We start from the raw sequence: 16915 nt of genomic DNA, 5'->3' as shown, positions 1-16915 counted from the left end.
AGAAGAGGTGTTGTCTAGGTTGTGATGGGAATTATAGGAAAGAGCCAGCCATGCAAAGAATAAAGGAAATAGCATCACATAAGCTCTAAGAGAGAAAGGAGATTTGTATGTTTCAAAAACCCAAGGACCACCCTGGCCAGAACACTGTGGGTGACAGGGGCAAGAAAAAGAAGTCACCGGGCAGAGAACCGGATCAGATTGTAAAGAGCAATGTAAGCCAAGAATGTAGTATGAAATTTATTTGATGTGATGGGAAGTTATCGGGGAGTTTTAATCAGGGGAGTGCCTTGACCTAATGGAACTTTGACAAAATGACTCGCGCTGCTAAATGGAAGTGTATTGATTACAGGTAACAAGAGTGAAAGCAGGGAAGCCAGTTAGGAAATTCTGCAGGAGTCCAGGGGGTATGCGGGGTGTAGATTAGGGCTGCATTTGTGATGATAGAAGGAAGTCAGTAAATGGGTGGCCTGCTTTGGCGAAGGATCTGTTAGGATTTGTGAATGGGTTTCACATGACTAGGGGAGGAGCCAGGTAAGAACAACTCCAGGAAAAGTCCCAGACTGGGGGCTTGGGCTACAGAGATGGAGAAGAAATTTATATTTTTTGCACACTTGAGTTCATGGTATGAGATTTATATGAGACATATTTATGGCACACCAAGGGATTAAAAGACTCAAAACAACACTAAACAACTCAGGAATACTTATAACACAATCTCGACTTCAGTAAAACAGTGTCTCCTAGTACCTATAAAAGCATCCAGAACCACTCTACGAGTCCCCAGGTCATCCTTCAAATCCGTTGCTCTCTGAAAGGAATGGTTTCCATTCTTGGCTGCAAAAGTGATCTTTTCCAAAAGGCACATCGGATCATGTCACTTCTCAGCTCAAAAACTTTCAATGGCTCCCCACTGCACAGCGGATAAAATCCAAACTTTTCATCACAGCTCACAAGGCTTTGCAGGATCAGGCCCCTGCCCATCTCTACAATCTCACATCCTACAACTTCGCCATGCTCATGACATTTTGGCCCCAACACCCTCTGATGGTCCCTAGAAGGTACCAAGCTCTTCTCTACCTTAGGACCTCTGCACTTGCTATTCTCTCTGCTGGCAACATTCATTCCTAGCTCTTGGCATGGATAGCTAGTTCAGGGTTCACCTCCTCTGATGGTCTAAGTGGATCTCTTCTTGATTTGTCCGTGGCCCACAGTACACTATTCATTTTCTTCACAGTTTTCATTACAAACTGTAGTGTAGTGTCTGTTTCCTTTTTATTCTCTCCCTCGCTGGAATGTAAGCCCCATATGAACAGCAAATGTGCCTGCCTTGTTACCTGTCGTTCTGGAGTGGGTGCAGCCCCCACGCCATACCGTACCTTGCCAAAGCTTCCTTTCCCGAGCACCATCAGGAAGTTAAAATCGGTCAGTTTCATTCGGTCTCTGTTCCCGTTGTTGTCAAGTTTGGATATGGTGTTGGTCGTCTTTTCTTCTGGAGCCTTGGTCCCCTGACTGATCTTGGCCCTCTGGCAGAGGAAGCACACAGAAAACATCATTAGGGTTTAAGGATGCCCTTGGAAGAAGCCACAGGAACCTGCCATGAGCTGTGGTTCCTGCAGCTCGCCCCCTCCCCTGGCCCGCATCTCAATGAAAAGCATGGCCAACATCTGCTCTGCAAGCCCGAAACCTGGGAGCCACCCTTGATACCCCCATTTCTCTTTTACCCGTCATGCCTCAGCCACCATGGGGAAGAGTCTTTTCTTCCTCCTCGCTGTCTCTAGAATTCACCTGCCTTCTATCTTTACCACCACCTGTCATGTTGCACCTAGACAGCCCACCTTGGTTCCCGCCTCACTCGGCTTTGCATGCAACCAGAGTGAGCTTCCACTTCTTCATACCCAACCAAGTCACCACCTGCTTAAAATGCTTCAGTTGTGACTCCTTAGGTTTGGGCTAAAGCCCTTGGTGCTTTCACTGGTCTACATGGCCCAGTATGACCAGGTTCTCCAACCTCCTCACTTCTTGGACCTTTCCCTGTAATTCAGATTCATTCTCCTTTCACGTCCCACCTCAGGGCCTTTGCACCTGCTCTTGCTGCTTTGGGGATGGCTATTGTCTCCTCCTTGCCAACCGAGTTCCCCTTGCTTCACATTTTCACTTCCCCAGGGGAGCCTTCCTTGATTGTCTGTCTGGATTAAGTGTCCCTATTTGTTTCCTTCATCTGTCTCACTTCCCATTTATATTGGATGGTAACTGTTCCCTTGTTCTCCCAACACACTGGAAGCTCTGTGAAGGTGCAGACTCTATCTCCACAACTTCCCCAACAACGAACACGGCTTCCTGCCGTGTGGATAAGTGGATGGGTGAGGCCCATGTCGGTCCTCAGTGCAGTGGGAGAGGGTCTCGCTGCTGTGAGCAGCAGAACAGCGACTCAGAATGGTAGCAGATTCCCTGCAATGAGGAAAGAAGAGGAGGTCAGCAGTGAGACCTGCAGCCACCAGGAAGGACTTTTTTCCTGGAGTCGCCTCTAGGGCTAGAATCCTGACGCTGGTGTGGATAAGTGATGTTATCCTGAGGGAGTCATCAGCTCAGGACACTCCTCCACCCAGACATCCTGAACTTCAGCATCTCTCTCAGAGAAAAGGCCAAAGACCAGAGATGTCCCGGCCCCTCTGTACCTTCTCTGATTTTGGATCTCTTCTCCTTGCATTGCCCTGGCCTCATTGCTGTTCTCTGAAAGCACCAAACACGCCCTTGCCCCTGGGCCTTTGCACTTGCTGTCCCCTGTGCCTGGAGTTCTTTCCCAGAGCTTCCTCACTTCGGGTAAGACGGCCTTTCCTGGGGCGCCTGGGTGGCTCATTCGGTTAAGCGTCAGATTGCTTTCAGCTCAGGTCATGATCTCAGGGTCGTGGGATCGTGCCCCGCATCGGGCTCTGCATTGAGCTTGTCCCTCTCCCTACTCTTTCTCAAATCAATAAAATCTTGGGAAAAAAAAGACAGCCTTTCCCAACACCAATATGCCGAAGCTCTCAGCAATCCTCATTCCCCTTACTTATTTTTCTCCATATCTCTTATCACAATCCTACAAACCCAGTATTAACTTATTTCTTAATTCCTCGTCTTTGTCCTCACACTAGAACATAAGCTCCATGAGGTCAAGGATTTTGTCTCTTATTCTCCTTTCCCTGGTGTCTAGAGCGGTACCCAGCAGAGTAGGCACTTACTTGTCTTTGGTGAATGAACCTTTCTAAACCTGTTCAAGCAAATGGAGATCAGGACATGAGAGAATGTATCTCGGAGTTCTTAGCACCATTCCTAGCACATAGTAGGTGCTCAATGAATGGCAGCTATTATAGTTGTCTTATTATTCAGTTGTCTTTTTTTTTTTTAAAGGATTTTATTTATTTATTCCAGAGAGAGAGAGAGGTAGGGGGAGGAGCAGAGGGAGAGGGAGAAGCAGCCTCCACGCTAAGCACGGAACCCAACACGGGGCTCGATTTCAGGACCCCAAGATCATGACCTGAGCCAAAATCAAGAGTCAGACACTCCACCGACTGAGCCACCCAGCTGCCCCTATTCAGTTGTCTTTTAAAGACAAGGAGGCAACAAACATTTTTTCAGGGTTTTGAATATTGGGAAAGAGTCATTCATTCAAAAAATAACTCATGGAGTCCCTGCTACAGGCCAGGTGATGCTCTAGATGCCGGGGATCGATCAGGGAGAAAAACAACCTTGGATGTTCAAAGAATCTACCCCACAGCAGGGACTGGGTCCCCCACCCTGTGTCAAGGATATTCTGGAGTTCTCCAGGTAAACAACTTGATGTCAGCAGCAGAAACAGCATTAATGGAGCAGAAAGCCGGACACACTTGAAGAAGCAAACACTGTTTAGTCTGGCTGGAGCACAGAGTGCAAGGTAGATGTGGCACGGGATGCAGCCTAAAGGCGACAAGGACCAGGTAAACGGCCTTAAGAGGTCAGAGCTGATTCTGAGCGTGAAAGGCTTTAGGGTGGGGTCTCTGGGTGGCAAAGTCGTTAAGCTCCGACTCTTGGTTTCTGCTCAGATCATGATCTCAGGCTCGTGAGATGGAGACCTGGGTTGGGCTCTGAGCTCAGAGAGGGGTCTGCTTGAGATTCTCTCTCCCTCTCTGTCTGCCCCCCCAAATAAATAAATCTTTTAAAAAAAAAAGGCTTTAAGGAGGCCATGGCATGATCATATTCCATTTAGAAGATTACCCTGGATCCAGCGAAGAGACCCATTCAAAGAAGGTGAGTATGAGAACCACCAGAAAGAAATGACCACAGTCATCAAGGTGCAAGATGGTGGGGCCCGACCTCGGGGGTATCTGTGATGCAGATGGAACAAAGTGGATGGATTTGGAGGTAGACTCATCAGAGCTGGGTGCAGCCTGGGAGAGGGGGATAAGGGATGAAAGACAAGTCCTTGGCTTCTGCGTTGAGCACCTGGGAGGACAGGATGGTGGCACTTCCCACTCAGAGGAGGAGCAGAGGAAGGGCAGATTTGGAGGTGTGGGCAAGAGAGTGGGAAGCGCCTGACTTTGGGCATGCTGAGGCTCCCCCCTCCCCACAGTGGCATACACTGCAAGGTCTATTTCTCCCTCAGAACGTGCGTGTTCATTGTTGTCATCCCATTTGTGCTGCTGACAAAGCGTCCACCAGTTTTCTTCTTTTTGTAATTAATGTTTCACAAATTACAGTGGAGGGGTGCCTGGGTGGCTCAGTCAGTTAAGAGTCTGACTCTTGATTTTGGCTCAGATCATGATCTCAGGGTCATGAGAGCGAGCCCCATGTCGGGCTCCGTGCTCAGTGCGGAGTCTGCTTGGGATTCTCCCTCTCCCTCTGCCCCTCCCCCTGCTCAAGTGTGCACTCTCTTTTTCAAATAAATAAGTAAATCTTTAAAAATAAATAAAAATAAAAATTACACTGGATACACTGAAATGTATAAATCTTAAGCATATAGTTCTATGAATTTGGACAAATGTATACACCCATGAACCCAAACCCCAATCAAGAGAGGAAACATTTCCATCACCCTCAGATAGTTCTCTGTGCCCCTTCCCAGCCAATCCTGCCTCCTACGAACACCATCTCTGTTCTGATTTCTATTCCCATAGGTCAGTTTTGTTTGTTCTTGAACTTCATTAAATGGAATCACAGAGTGTGACATAATAAGGAATACATATTTGGTCTCTGCTCTTGGCTCCTGATGCAAAGCTCCTAAAACTCCTGTAATTTCCTGATAGGAGTATCTTTTATTCTAATGAGGAAACTCTTGGTGGGCTCCTAGATGGGGGATGGTCACCCGACAGACCAAACCACGATTAGAAGCTTATTACTTTCAGCCCCATCCCAGGGCTGGAGATCTGAGTTAATAATCAATCATGCCTCTGTGATGAAACCTCCATAAAAATCGCTAAACTACAGAGTTTGGAGAGCTTCCGGAATGGTGAATCCCAACCCTGTGGGGGATGGAAGCTCCCACACTCCTTTCAGACCTTACCCTATGTATCTCCTTGTCTGGCTGTTCATCTGTATCCTTTATCATATCCCTTTTATACAATAAGCCAGTTCTTAGAAATAAGTGTGTCCCTGAGTTCTGTGGGCTGTTCTAGCAAATTATCAAAACTGAGGAGGAGGTATAGTAGGAACCCCTGATTGGTAGCAAGTCAGACAGAAGTGTGGGTGACCTGGGAACCCACCATTTGTGACTGGAGTCTCAAGTGAGGGCAGCCTCGTTGGGACCGAGGCCTTAACCTGTGGGGTCTGTTCTAACTCCAGGTGTCATCTGTGAATTCAATTGCAGGACACCCAGTTGGTGTCCACAGAGGACTGGAGAATTTCTGGGTGTGGGAAACCCATATATTTGGTGAAGATTTGTGAAAGTCTGACAGGCTTCCCTTTATGGAAGAAGTAGTCTTTTGCATCTGGTTGCTTTTGCTCATCATCCTGTTCTTGAAATGCACCCGTGCTGTTGCATGAGTCAGTAGTTTGCCCCTTTGTCTTGCTGTTCATTGTTTACGTTTATCCATTCTCCTCTTTATGGGCATTTGTGTCCTTTCCACTTTGGGGCTATTAACAAAGCTGCTGTGAACACACATCGTCAAGTTGTTTCATAGTAAGATATGTCGAGATTTGAGTGTCTCTGGGAAAGCCAAGTATCCATACCCAGAAAGCAATGGCCTCTGTGGGTTTGAGACTGAGAAATGGTATCTGAGCTGGAGACAGAGGTGTGGGGGGGGGGTCACAGACATAGAGCCGGTGGTTAAAACGTGAGCAACATGAGCACCTCAGGGAGATCATAAAGAAGCAAAGCGCCGAAGACAGAAGTTGTACTGCCTTTTTTGGGCCATATCTTTCCATCATCCCAAATCCTTACGTTCCAGCCCCCAAGTTTTTGCCCAGGCTGTCAAACACATTCCCGCCTTTCTCCCCGCCCTACCGTCTTCCCTGCCTTAGGACCACATCTCCCACCTTCTTTGAATCCTGACTCAGGACCCACCTGATCCACACACTGCACTGTCCAACCTGTGAGGATCCAAATCCTGACCGTCCCCTGGTCCCCAGCCCTCATCCTGGCCCTCAGGGGGACACCCCAGGTCCCAGTACAGCCTGCTGGTGAAGCATGAGTAAGGGGCTTCAACTTCCCAATTTCTCCATTTGGCCTTGCTTCGTGGAAATTTTTTTTTCTGTCCTTCAAGGAGCAGCAAGTAGCCACCAGCTTCATCCCTCTGTCCTGTGAGCAAACTTCTCCCCTCTGAATTTGCTTCTTTTTTTCCATAGGTATAGGCTATAGACCTATGATGTCTGGACCCCCTTCGAAGCCATAGTGTTTGTGTCTCCCCATGTAGGTGATAATGTTTGTGTCTTCCCCTCCAAAATTTACATGCTAAAATCCTACCCCACAAGGGATGGCATTAGGAGATGGGACCTGTAGGAGGGGATTAGGTCATGAGGGTGGAGCCCCCATGGGTGGGATCAGTGCCCTCATAAGAGAGGCCCCAGAGAGGTCCCTCAGCCCCTCCACCAAGTGAGGACACAGTGAGAAAAGAGCCATCTAGGAACCCGGAAGGGGGCTCCCACCAGAACATGACCAGGCTGGGGCTTTGATCTTGGACTTCCCAAGTTTACCGCAGTCCCCACCACACCCTACTGTCTGACACCAAGCTTTTTCCCCTTCTTGTTATCTGCCTGGCTCCTGAAAACATTTGGGTTTGTGACCCCGACACAGTGAACCTTTGAAGGACAAGGAGCCCATCCTGTGTCCCTCTGAAAGCCTCCTGATCCCCAGGACCCTCAGGCCTAGCAGGTACTCCATCAAAGAGCAAACATTTTAAAATTGAGTCCCAAATTAAAATGATCCTCCATCGGGCTGGGTTGGATATGTCTTCAGAAACAGGAATACACTAATGGTTGCCTTTTTATGTCTGCAATTTGGAGCCCTAGAAGTCAGTGCTCAAAGAGAAAGCAAATAGACTACACTTCTGAGCAAGGAGCCCTGCCTCTTTCCAGACTGCACTGCAGGGGGGCAGAGGTGCCTCGGGACCCAGTCTCCGGGGCTACATTTCAGATGATTAGTGACGGCCCTGGCTTCAACTACAGACTCCTCTGCAATTAAGAGGGGCTCCTCCAGGTACCCCAGTACCCAGCAGCAGAGGTGAGACCTCAGGAGGCTTGGAGCCCCCACAGATCCCTCCCAATCCCCAACCGGCTCTTCCAAAGCCCAGAAGGAATATGGTCCGAGCTCTATTTATTCCAAGGGGGAAGCTGGTAATGACAACCATGGCCTGACATTTGAATGCTATGACGCGCCAGACGCTGCCCTGAATGCATTATCTCATTCGATCCTCACATAACCTTAGAAGCTAAGAAGCGATGTACTTCCCCCATTTTACAGATGGGGAATCAAAGGCTCAGAGAGAGAAAGTAACTTGCCTACAGTCACCCAGCAGGAAAGTGGCAGAGCCGGATTCAAATCTGGGCAGCCTGGAGCTTGAACCACCTGAATGGAATAGGGCTTCACTTGCACAGATGAGACCAGGTGTCTTGCCAAGACCCCCTGGTGCTCTCCTCTCTACACCTGGGGCTCCTTCCCGCTCACACCTGCAGCTCCATCTGTAGGCTCACATTCTGGCTTCAGGAGCAAGCCGAGCCCACAAGTGCTGGCCAGGGAACTCCCCCAAAAGCAGCCACCAGCCAGCAACAGAAGTTGAGCTGGTGGATGATACTGCAGTTTCGTGCCCCCCAATTGGCGCCCCCCAGGCACACATCCAACTCCCAGAGTTCTCCGGAGTGCTTAAACCCCAGCTGCCCACGGTGCTAACCTGCTTCATGATACACACCTCCTCTTCCCCTCTCGGCAATGACGCTTCCTGGGATCACCTCCCAAAGAAACTACTTGCACTTGAATCCTTATGGTCTGTTGCTGGGGAAACTCAACCCAGGATAATGAGCAGCTAGCTCTGGGCTGGTAAAAAGTTGCTTAACCTTGCTGGGACTCCGTTTCCTCATCCATAAAAGAAAAACAGGGATGCTAATAGTATCTACCTGCAAGGGGGTACTGCAAGGGTTAAATACGCTAATATTTCTGGAGCACTTAAAATAATAAATGGCCCAGAGGAAGCATTGTATGATGTAAGAAAATTCTAAGACCGTCTGAAAACTCACTCTGAACCATCCAAAATGGAGTTTTCCCTTCACTGACCCAGAGACAAGCCCGTGGTCAGGCAAAAGCCCCCCCCCCCCCCCCACCAGACCGAGCCAACTGGAACATTCTGAAATACACCACGGACAGCCACCGTACCAAGCTCACCCTGCCGTGAAATTCTATTACCCCAAGGCCAGCAGCTCGATTTTACCGTCACTCAGAATTTCTCCACATTAAGAGGCTTGAAAGTAATTTCTGAGTCATTCTGGGTGCTAATTGGTTATTGCACAGGGATTACATTTCTCACGTTCAAGGTCACCTGAAATTTCTCTGTGCGTCTGAGAACAATTTTCGGTCTGTTGGAAACATTTTTTTTTAATCAACAACTACGGTACGGAGCAATTATAATTCAGGCATAAACAAGCGTTTGCGGGCTCTCGCTAGAAATAAACGGCTGCATTTTGTCGCGTGCAGATAAAACAGTCCTTTACTCCACGCCAATAACTGGACCCAACAAACGCTATGTTCACATAGGAACTGTTCTCCTTGGTGTCCTGAAATGTCACCCCGGCTGCCCTAGGATGGAAGAAATCATTTTGCAAACTGAGACGCCATTTTATACGAGAAAAGAGTGGCCTTGGTTTTTTTTTTTTTTTTTTTACCCACGGCGGTGCATTTTTAACAGCAGCAAATGGGCACAGCTTCATCAAAAAGTTGAGGGAAAGAGATGGAAGGTGTTCTCTGGAAGGACTAATCAAGAGTGTCCAGTTCTTGGCTCCACTGCGTGGGATGTCCTTTTACCAGCTCATCGGGGCTTGAGCCAGCTCTATGGGAATAACCTTCCCTTATCAAGTTCGCTGGAGAAATGGCTGATAAGCTCAAGGCCAATGTGTTCATCCCACTTGTTTCCAGGAAGGGTTAGCCCCCTGGGTCAGACCCATCACCACTGGCTTTTGTGGAGGACACACAAGGGTCAAAACTCAAGTGCTATTTCTGTCAAGTTGAGGGGGAAACTAACATGGATCTTGGGATAAAAGCCAAAATCCTTGCCAAGGCCAGCACAGCCCTTCTACTACTGTGATGACAGCCTTACCTTGAACTTACCCTTTGCTCTCTCTCCTCTACCCACACTGGCCTTCTTTAAGTTTCACATAGTTGCTAAAGAAGTCCCTGCCACAGGGCCTTTGCACATGCTGTCCTCTCTGAATGGAATTTTCTTTTCCCCTCTCTACTCCGTTAACTTGCACCATTGCCGCCTCAATGACACCTTCCCTGTCCTCCTGTCCCCCGCTCTTATATATGTTCTCAGAGTCAACATGGACCTCTCTTTTATAGAACTTTACCTGGTCATGAGTTTTTTTTATTTGCCTGCATGATTATTTGCTGAATAACAATGATAATAATCTATTTCATTTTAGCTATTTTATACAATTTTTTCAGAGTTAGCAGGCCATCACTGTTTATCTAGAACTGATGATTTCCCATCAGACTCAGTATATTGAGTTTGTACAAACAAAATAATGTGTTTTCCCTTATGAAACTACTTTAAAATCACTCAATACACATGTAATGAAAGAACTCAAACTCATTTTCCCCAAAACATTTTCTTTGTAAAACCGGGATGCGTCTGCAACTCTCACACAGCTGAAAATGGGGTCTATTGGCCCCCCAGAAGGGAAAGGGCTTAGCTGGGGTAGAAGCAGAGCCAGACTGTAGCCCAAGGTCAGGGCCAAGGACTCTTCTTCAGAAGATATACCCATGGGTATTTCATGAAGTCACCAGCACAAACTATTCCATTTGTTAACAGTACAGCACCATCCCACCAATAGATCCAAATCCAGATTCTATCTCTCAGCAAGTCTGGTTGACTCAGCCTCCAAAATAGAGCACTCCTCTCTCCACTTCTTTCATTCACCATTACTACCATCCCAGTCCAAGCTACCATCAAAATGACCTGAGAAGGGGCACACCTGGGTGGCTCAGTCGGTTAAGCGTCCGGGTCTTGATTTCAGTTTGGGTCATGATCTCAGGGTCGTGGGATCGGGCCTTCCATCAGGCTCCATGCTCGGCATGGAGTTTGCTTGTCCCTCTCCCTCTGCTCCCCCCTCCCCCCTTTCTATCTCTAAAATAAATAAATAAAATCTTTTAAAAAAATGACCTGAGAAGTGAAGGAGCACTTTCGAGTAAAAGTCTAAATCTAAATGAGGACAAGGAGGAAGGAATGACTTCACAAAGCAGGGTATGCTTGGTTGGGGTTTTGCAGGATGCATAGGAGTTTTCTGGGACTCAGAATAACATTGCAAAGGCACAGAGTCATGAAAGGCCTTGGTAGAAGGCCTTTCATAACCAGAGCCACAGTATATGAGGCAAACTCAACCATTTCCCATTGACGGAGAAAGAAAGACAGCTCACCTCAAATTTCTGCCGTAGCTCTTCATTGCCTTCACTTCCTTCCGGCGGCACAGGCACATTGAAGTACTCGCCTTCCTCCTGGCTCAGCAACTTAAACCTAAAGGGAGACAGGGAGACAGAACAAATTCCATGACCTGACTTGATATTATTTTGTCAGTTAGGATAAGGAAAGGAAGACTATAGACAGCTTTACCTTAAAAAAATGTGTTGAGGGTTTTTTCTTTTGGGGGAGGTGTGCGCATACGTGTTTGCAGCCAGGTATGCTATGTATTTTTGTAATTATTCCACAGTTTTCAGAAAAAAATTAATAATCTGTGTTTATGCAGTGTTCTGGCTCTGCTCTGTCTCTCATCCCCACACATACACACTTTTCTTAGTTCTCTCACTCAGTCATTCTGTATGTTTTTACTACTTTTTGTCTGCTAAGTGCTTTCTTATTCTGAAAGAATGCTAGGAAGACCTCCCATGGTCAATGGATCACAGCATCCTGGCTCTCAGCAGCATTTGGATGACTATGACCTTGTCTCCATGATGCTGTTTTCTCTGCAGACGCCTTCCCAAAGTGCCCTGTATTAACCCCTTGAGAAATGGCATCCCTTCGTTGGTTAATTCCCCAGCTCCGGAGTCAAACTCTGCCTGGATCCAAATCTCACCTCTGCCCATGCCTCCTTGGGTCACTGGATAAATTAGCTAGGCTCTCAACCGCAATTTTTCTCATCATAAATTGGAACAAGAGTTTTTTTCAGGGGCACCTGTCTGGCGCAGTCAGAGCATGCAACTCTTAATCCCAGGGTTGTTAGTTCAAGCCCCATGTTGGGCATAGAGATTACTTAAAAAAAAAAAAAAAGTCTTTTTCATAGGATTACTGTGGAGCTGAGACATGGTGACTCATGCAAAATGATAAGCACAGTGCCTGGCATTTAGCAAATGATAAAAGAAATCATCATCATCATTATGGATATTGACATTATCCTAATAAACAAGATGGCTTTCAGTATGTTTTTGACCACAAAGATGCTTCCATCTACTCAAAGGGTAACATGAGAGAGAGGAAGGAAAAGGACATCCCAAAGATATCCGAGTCGCTAGAGGGAAAAAACATCCTGGAGCTCCTCACTCCCAAAGAAAGACTTCCTAACCCAAATTCACAATTTTCATAATAATTTTTTCCTCCATTCACAAAACTTCCTCAAGCAGCTCCTAAAAATAGGAGGAGAGGTGATTCAAAGCAGAGGTGATTTTTCGCACCCCTACGTCTGTCTCCACATTTAATATTCAATTGTCCTCAGGGCTCATTGGGTGGCTCAGTCAGTTAAGCATCTGCCTTGGGCTCAGGTCATGATCTCAGGGTCTTGGGATCAAGCCCCATGTCAGGTTCCCTGCTCAACAGGGAGTCTGCTTCTCCCTCTGCCCCTCCCCCACTCTCTCACACACTCTCTCTGTCTCTCAAATAAATAAATCTTTTAAAAAATAGTCAATTGTCCTCTTCCCAATTTCCAAAAGAAATACAAAAATAAGAGAACATCTGTATTTTTGTTGGCAATCAAGTAGGGTGCTATCCGCACAGCAGCAAAGTCTAGGAGCTCCCACAAATTAAATAATAGTAAGAGAACACGGAGCAGTGGTTGGCAAACATTATTTGCCTTTGTGGATTTTGCTAAATCTGGATATTATGATCCACTTCATGGTTTTCATTATATTGTCTCCTTTTTAGATAGCATACTCACTTTTAAAAGGAAGCCGACAGGTTACAAGTAGAAAGTAACTGTAAAAAAATAAACGTACACAAATCAAAGTGACCCAAGTCCAAGTTGACGGCGTTGCTTACCAAAGGCTCTGAGACTAATGTCTGCCCCTCCTTGTTAAAATGGGAGCTCAGCCAGTGGCGTGAGTTGAAGAACGTTATGGGTACAGCAACACCGGCTGAGACTTTCTCTCCGTGGTAATCTGAAGGTTCGAAGGAGCACTGGCCAAAGAACAGCTTGGCCAGGGTACCGTTCAGTATTACCAATGCCCCAACCATGTGCCATCTAAACTATGTATGGTCTAAGCCACTTTGGAAACTACAGATCAAGGGGGACTGACCAGCGGTGACCAGTCAATGGGACTCCTGACAGAATCCCACTAACAACCCTGGGCCAGACCACCAGGGACTAGATGACAGCCACACATTCTGATCCATATTCAGGGAGGATGGGACATGTCACGGTGCCCTCGCTATGTCTGCTGGAGCCCGTATGCTGTCCCTATTGCCCTGAATAGACTTGTGTCTGTTAGAAAAGAGAAGCAGGGACCCCTTTCAACTTTGACATGGGGAAAATGTCCCCCTATAGGGCAGTAGGGCTGACTGTTTGTTGTGTAGCTGTTTCCAGCTGTGGATCTTTCCAAAATGGCTCTAGGGAACAGGATCCCTGTTCTGACAAAGAAAAATTCCAAAAAATACAAAAGACTCTCCCTTCGTCTGATTTTGAAAAATTACAACTGGGACACTCATCATTCCTGTGCTCATCTGCCTATAAGGATGCGCAGATACAGAAGAATAACAGGATGTATGAAAAACTCAGTCAAATAAAGAGAAACAATTAGAAATCAGATAAGTACCTCCCATGAAATAGTACTATTGCCAAAAGAGAGAAAATTCTAAAAAATATCTAGTTCATACTTTTAATGAGATTCAAGAAGCTAATGCATCTTTGAAAAGGGAACAATCTGAGATTAGGAAAGGCTACTTTCAGAAGGAAAATGTAATTACTAAATTTAAAAATCCACTGGAGACAATGAACACTAAGATGGATAATTCAGATAACAATTAGGGAATTGGAAGACAACCCTGAGAAATTTTTCTGGCAGTTGAACCTGATATTTATTATATTGATTAGAGTTGAACTGAATGTTTTGTATACCATTAAGAAAAATGCATATTACCAAAATTAATATACAACATGAAAGGAGGGAATATAGCAACATGTATATCAGGAAAGACATATTATGATCCATCGTATGTAAAAAGTTCTTACAATTCAATAAGAAAATGACAGGCAAAATCAGGACATAGTCATTTATAAATACAAACAAATGGCAATATACAAATGAAAATATTCAACATAATTAGTAGCAAAATATGTATGATAATGAAATTATGTAAATATGTATACTTAGTAACAAAATATGTATAATCTTTGTATTGTATCTGAAATTTACAATACCAGATGTTGACAAGTGTGGGTGAAATGAAAAGTATCACGCAGCACTGGTGAGAATGTAAATTGAAAAAAACTGCAGAACAGTTTGGCAACATTTTAATAGTACATATGTTCTCAAAGCCATGGATTCCAGGATTAGGAATTTCTTAGGAAATCATTAGAGCTATGCACAGAAGTTTTGCTGCAAGTATGTTTACTGTAGAATTATTTATCTAGGTAAGCATTACACATCTTATAATAAGAATATGATTCTGTAAGTTGAGGCAGATCTATAGAACAGGCCACAGGAAAATGATTTTGCCCAAGATTACTGAATTATAAGGAAATGTGTTCATAATGCATTGTTAGATGAAAAATGAGGGCTGCTACACAGTATGTACGGTAAAATTTCATTTTTTGTTTCATATACACACACGTGAGCACAGACACACACACATGCACACATACGTAATACACACAGAAAAAACCTCTTAATAATGTCAATAGTGATTATCCCTGGACAATGGGATTCTGGATAGTATTTTGCTTTCTTATTTACATTTTTCTAATAATTATTCAATTAATAATAATCATTACCACTTACTGAGTGCTTACTATTCACCAGACACTGGGCGCTTCACTTATATTAACTACTTTAGTATCATAACAATCCTAGGACATAATTACTGCCATTATCTCCAAATGAGAAAAGGAGTCAGAGAGGAAAAGTAACTTCCCCAGGGGTACACAGCTAGGAAATGGAGGAGCAGAGACTCTAACCCAGGAAGTCTGATTCCAAAGCCTTAGTTTTTTGGGGGGAGGGGTGGGATTTGTAATAAGACCCAAATGACATTATTAGTAATAACAAAAGAAAGCTTAAAGAAACATAAATTTAAGTTAACAATTATACAATAGTTGTCTGTTCGCAAGAATACAAAGAAAAGAATGAAATAGGAAAGGAAAAAAACCCCTCAGAATCTGAAACATCATGATGGAAATGTGGCAATTATGACCATAAACATTAAAACATTTCCTTAGGGAAAAGAAGAAAGACTTTTGGATTCAGGTCTGGTTTTTTGTTTTTTGTTTTTCAATCCAATAACATGCCACGTGTTATACCAAATCAAAGGACTGAGATTAAACATAAGAAAATGGGCAGGATCCACTAGGCAAGAAGTATTTACCACTCTGCAACCAAAGGAGACATGTTGAAAGGTCAATCAGATGTCCTCATCTATTGGCTCCTCAACTTACTCTGGGCAGAAGATGAAGTTCCTAAAAGGCCCCTGTGGGATCTGCCGAGGCCCCCTCATCCTGCCAGTCCTTGCTCCCCACTGATACCCCTTTGGAGATCCAGCTCCAGCCACACAGGTCACTTCGCTGACCCTCAAACCTACTAGGCGTACTCCTGCCTCAGGGCCTTTGCATTTGCTGTTCTTGCCATCTGGGACAATCTCTCCCTAGATTTCCACAAGTTCACTCCCTCACCTCCCTTCAGGTCTCTGCCATGTGTCACCTTTTCAGTGAGTCCTTTCCTGAGAATTATATTAAATAAATTGGAGTATCACCCTCCTCCCACCCCCAGCATTCCCTATCCCTGTTTCTTGTTTACTTTTCTCTATAACATTTATTTTTAAATTTTTTTTTAAGTAGGCTCCATGCCCAGTGTAGAGCCCAATGAGGGGCTTGAACTCATGACCCTGAGATCAAGACCTGAACTGAGATCAAGAGTTGGACACTTAACTGACTGAGCCACCCAGGCTCCCCTCTCTATAGCATTTATCAGCTTCAAACATGCTATTTTTTACTACTCATGTTTGTTTTTTTTTTAATTTTATGTATTATTCTCCAAATAAAAAGAAACCTCCATGAACCCAAAGATTTAGTATATAGGTACTTGCTATGTATATTCACTGAAGAAATGCCAGCAAAAAGGCAAAATCATGGGCAAAGAGTATTAACTGCAACATAATTTTGTGTTGATATCAGTCATTTTTGAAAATAGGTCTTGAAGAGCTATATAGTCAATAATGATGCCACACACATATAAAGCAAAAAAACATCAGAAATGAAAGAAAATGTTCCAAAAAATGTTACTGGGAGAATCTTAATGAGCACTGTGCATTTTGGTCAGATGAAACAAATAAAAAAAAAAAATAGGACAGCATAAGAGATCTGGATATTATATTAAGATGGAATTAATCAACACTGAAATGCATGACCTACAAGTAGTAAAGGTAATCTTTTTACTAAGTGTCCACAGAATATTTAGTAACACTGAACTAAGCTAAATTGGAAAAAAAAAAAAAAAAAAGTGTACAGGACATATTCTCTGACCATAAAGTACTAACACTGTCATTTGACATTAATAATGAAAAATGAAACAAAAAGCTAACACCAGTGATTTCCAAAATGCCCAAATAAAAGCACGCTTGAAAGGAAATTAAAAACACAATTGCATGGGACGCCTGGGTGGCTCACTCGGTTAAGCATCTGCCTTCGGCTCAGGTCATGATCCCAGGGTCCTGGGATCGAGTTCCGCATCAGGCTCCCTGCTCCACGGGGAGTCTGCTTCTCCCTCTGCCTGCTGCTCCCCCAGCTTGTGCTCTCTCTCTCTGACAAATAAATAAATAAACTCTTTAAAACAAAAAACAGAAAA

The 16915-nt window shown here is 44.9% G+C and overlaps 1 protein-coding gene across 2 annotated transcripts in view; it reads right to left on the bottom strand.

Moving 5' to 3' along the window:
• Positions 1–16915, bottom strand: part of PRKCB (protein kinase C beta) — a 317275-nt gene that overhangs the window by 83203 nt on the left and 217157 nt on the right. For both annotated transcript variants that reach the window (XM_032396231.1, XM_032396232.1), the window contains exons 8-9: positions 11075–11171; positions 1377–1523 (exon numbers count right to left, since the gene is read on the bottom strand). In XM_032396231.1, the coding sequence (XP_032252122.1) occupies positions 1377–1523; positions 11075–11171 (244 nt within the window). The remainder of the gene's footprint in view (positions 1–1376; positions 1524–11074; positions 11172–16915) is intronic.

The sequence above is a fragment of the Phoca vitulina genome, unplaced genomic scaffold (assembly GCF_004348235.1).
Source record: "Phoca vitulina isolate PV1807 unplaced genomic scaffold, GSC_HSeal_1.0 scaffold90, whole genome shotgun sequence".
In the NCBI taxonomy this organism is placed as follows: Eukaryota; Metazoa; Chordata; class Mammalia; order Carnivora; family Phocidae; genus Phoca; species Phoca vitulina.
Note: the sequence above shows the minus strand (reverse complement) of the source record. Positions and strands in the feature narration are given on the sequence as shown.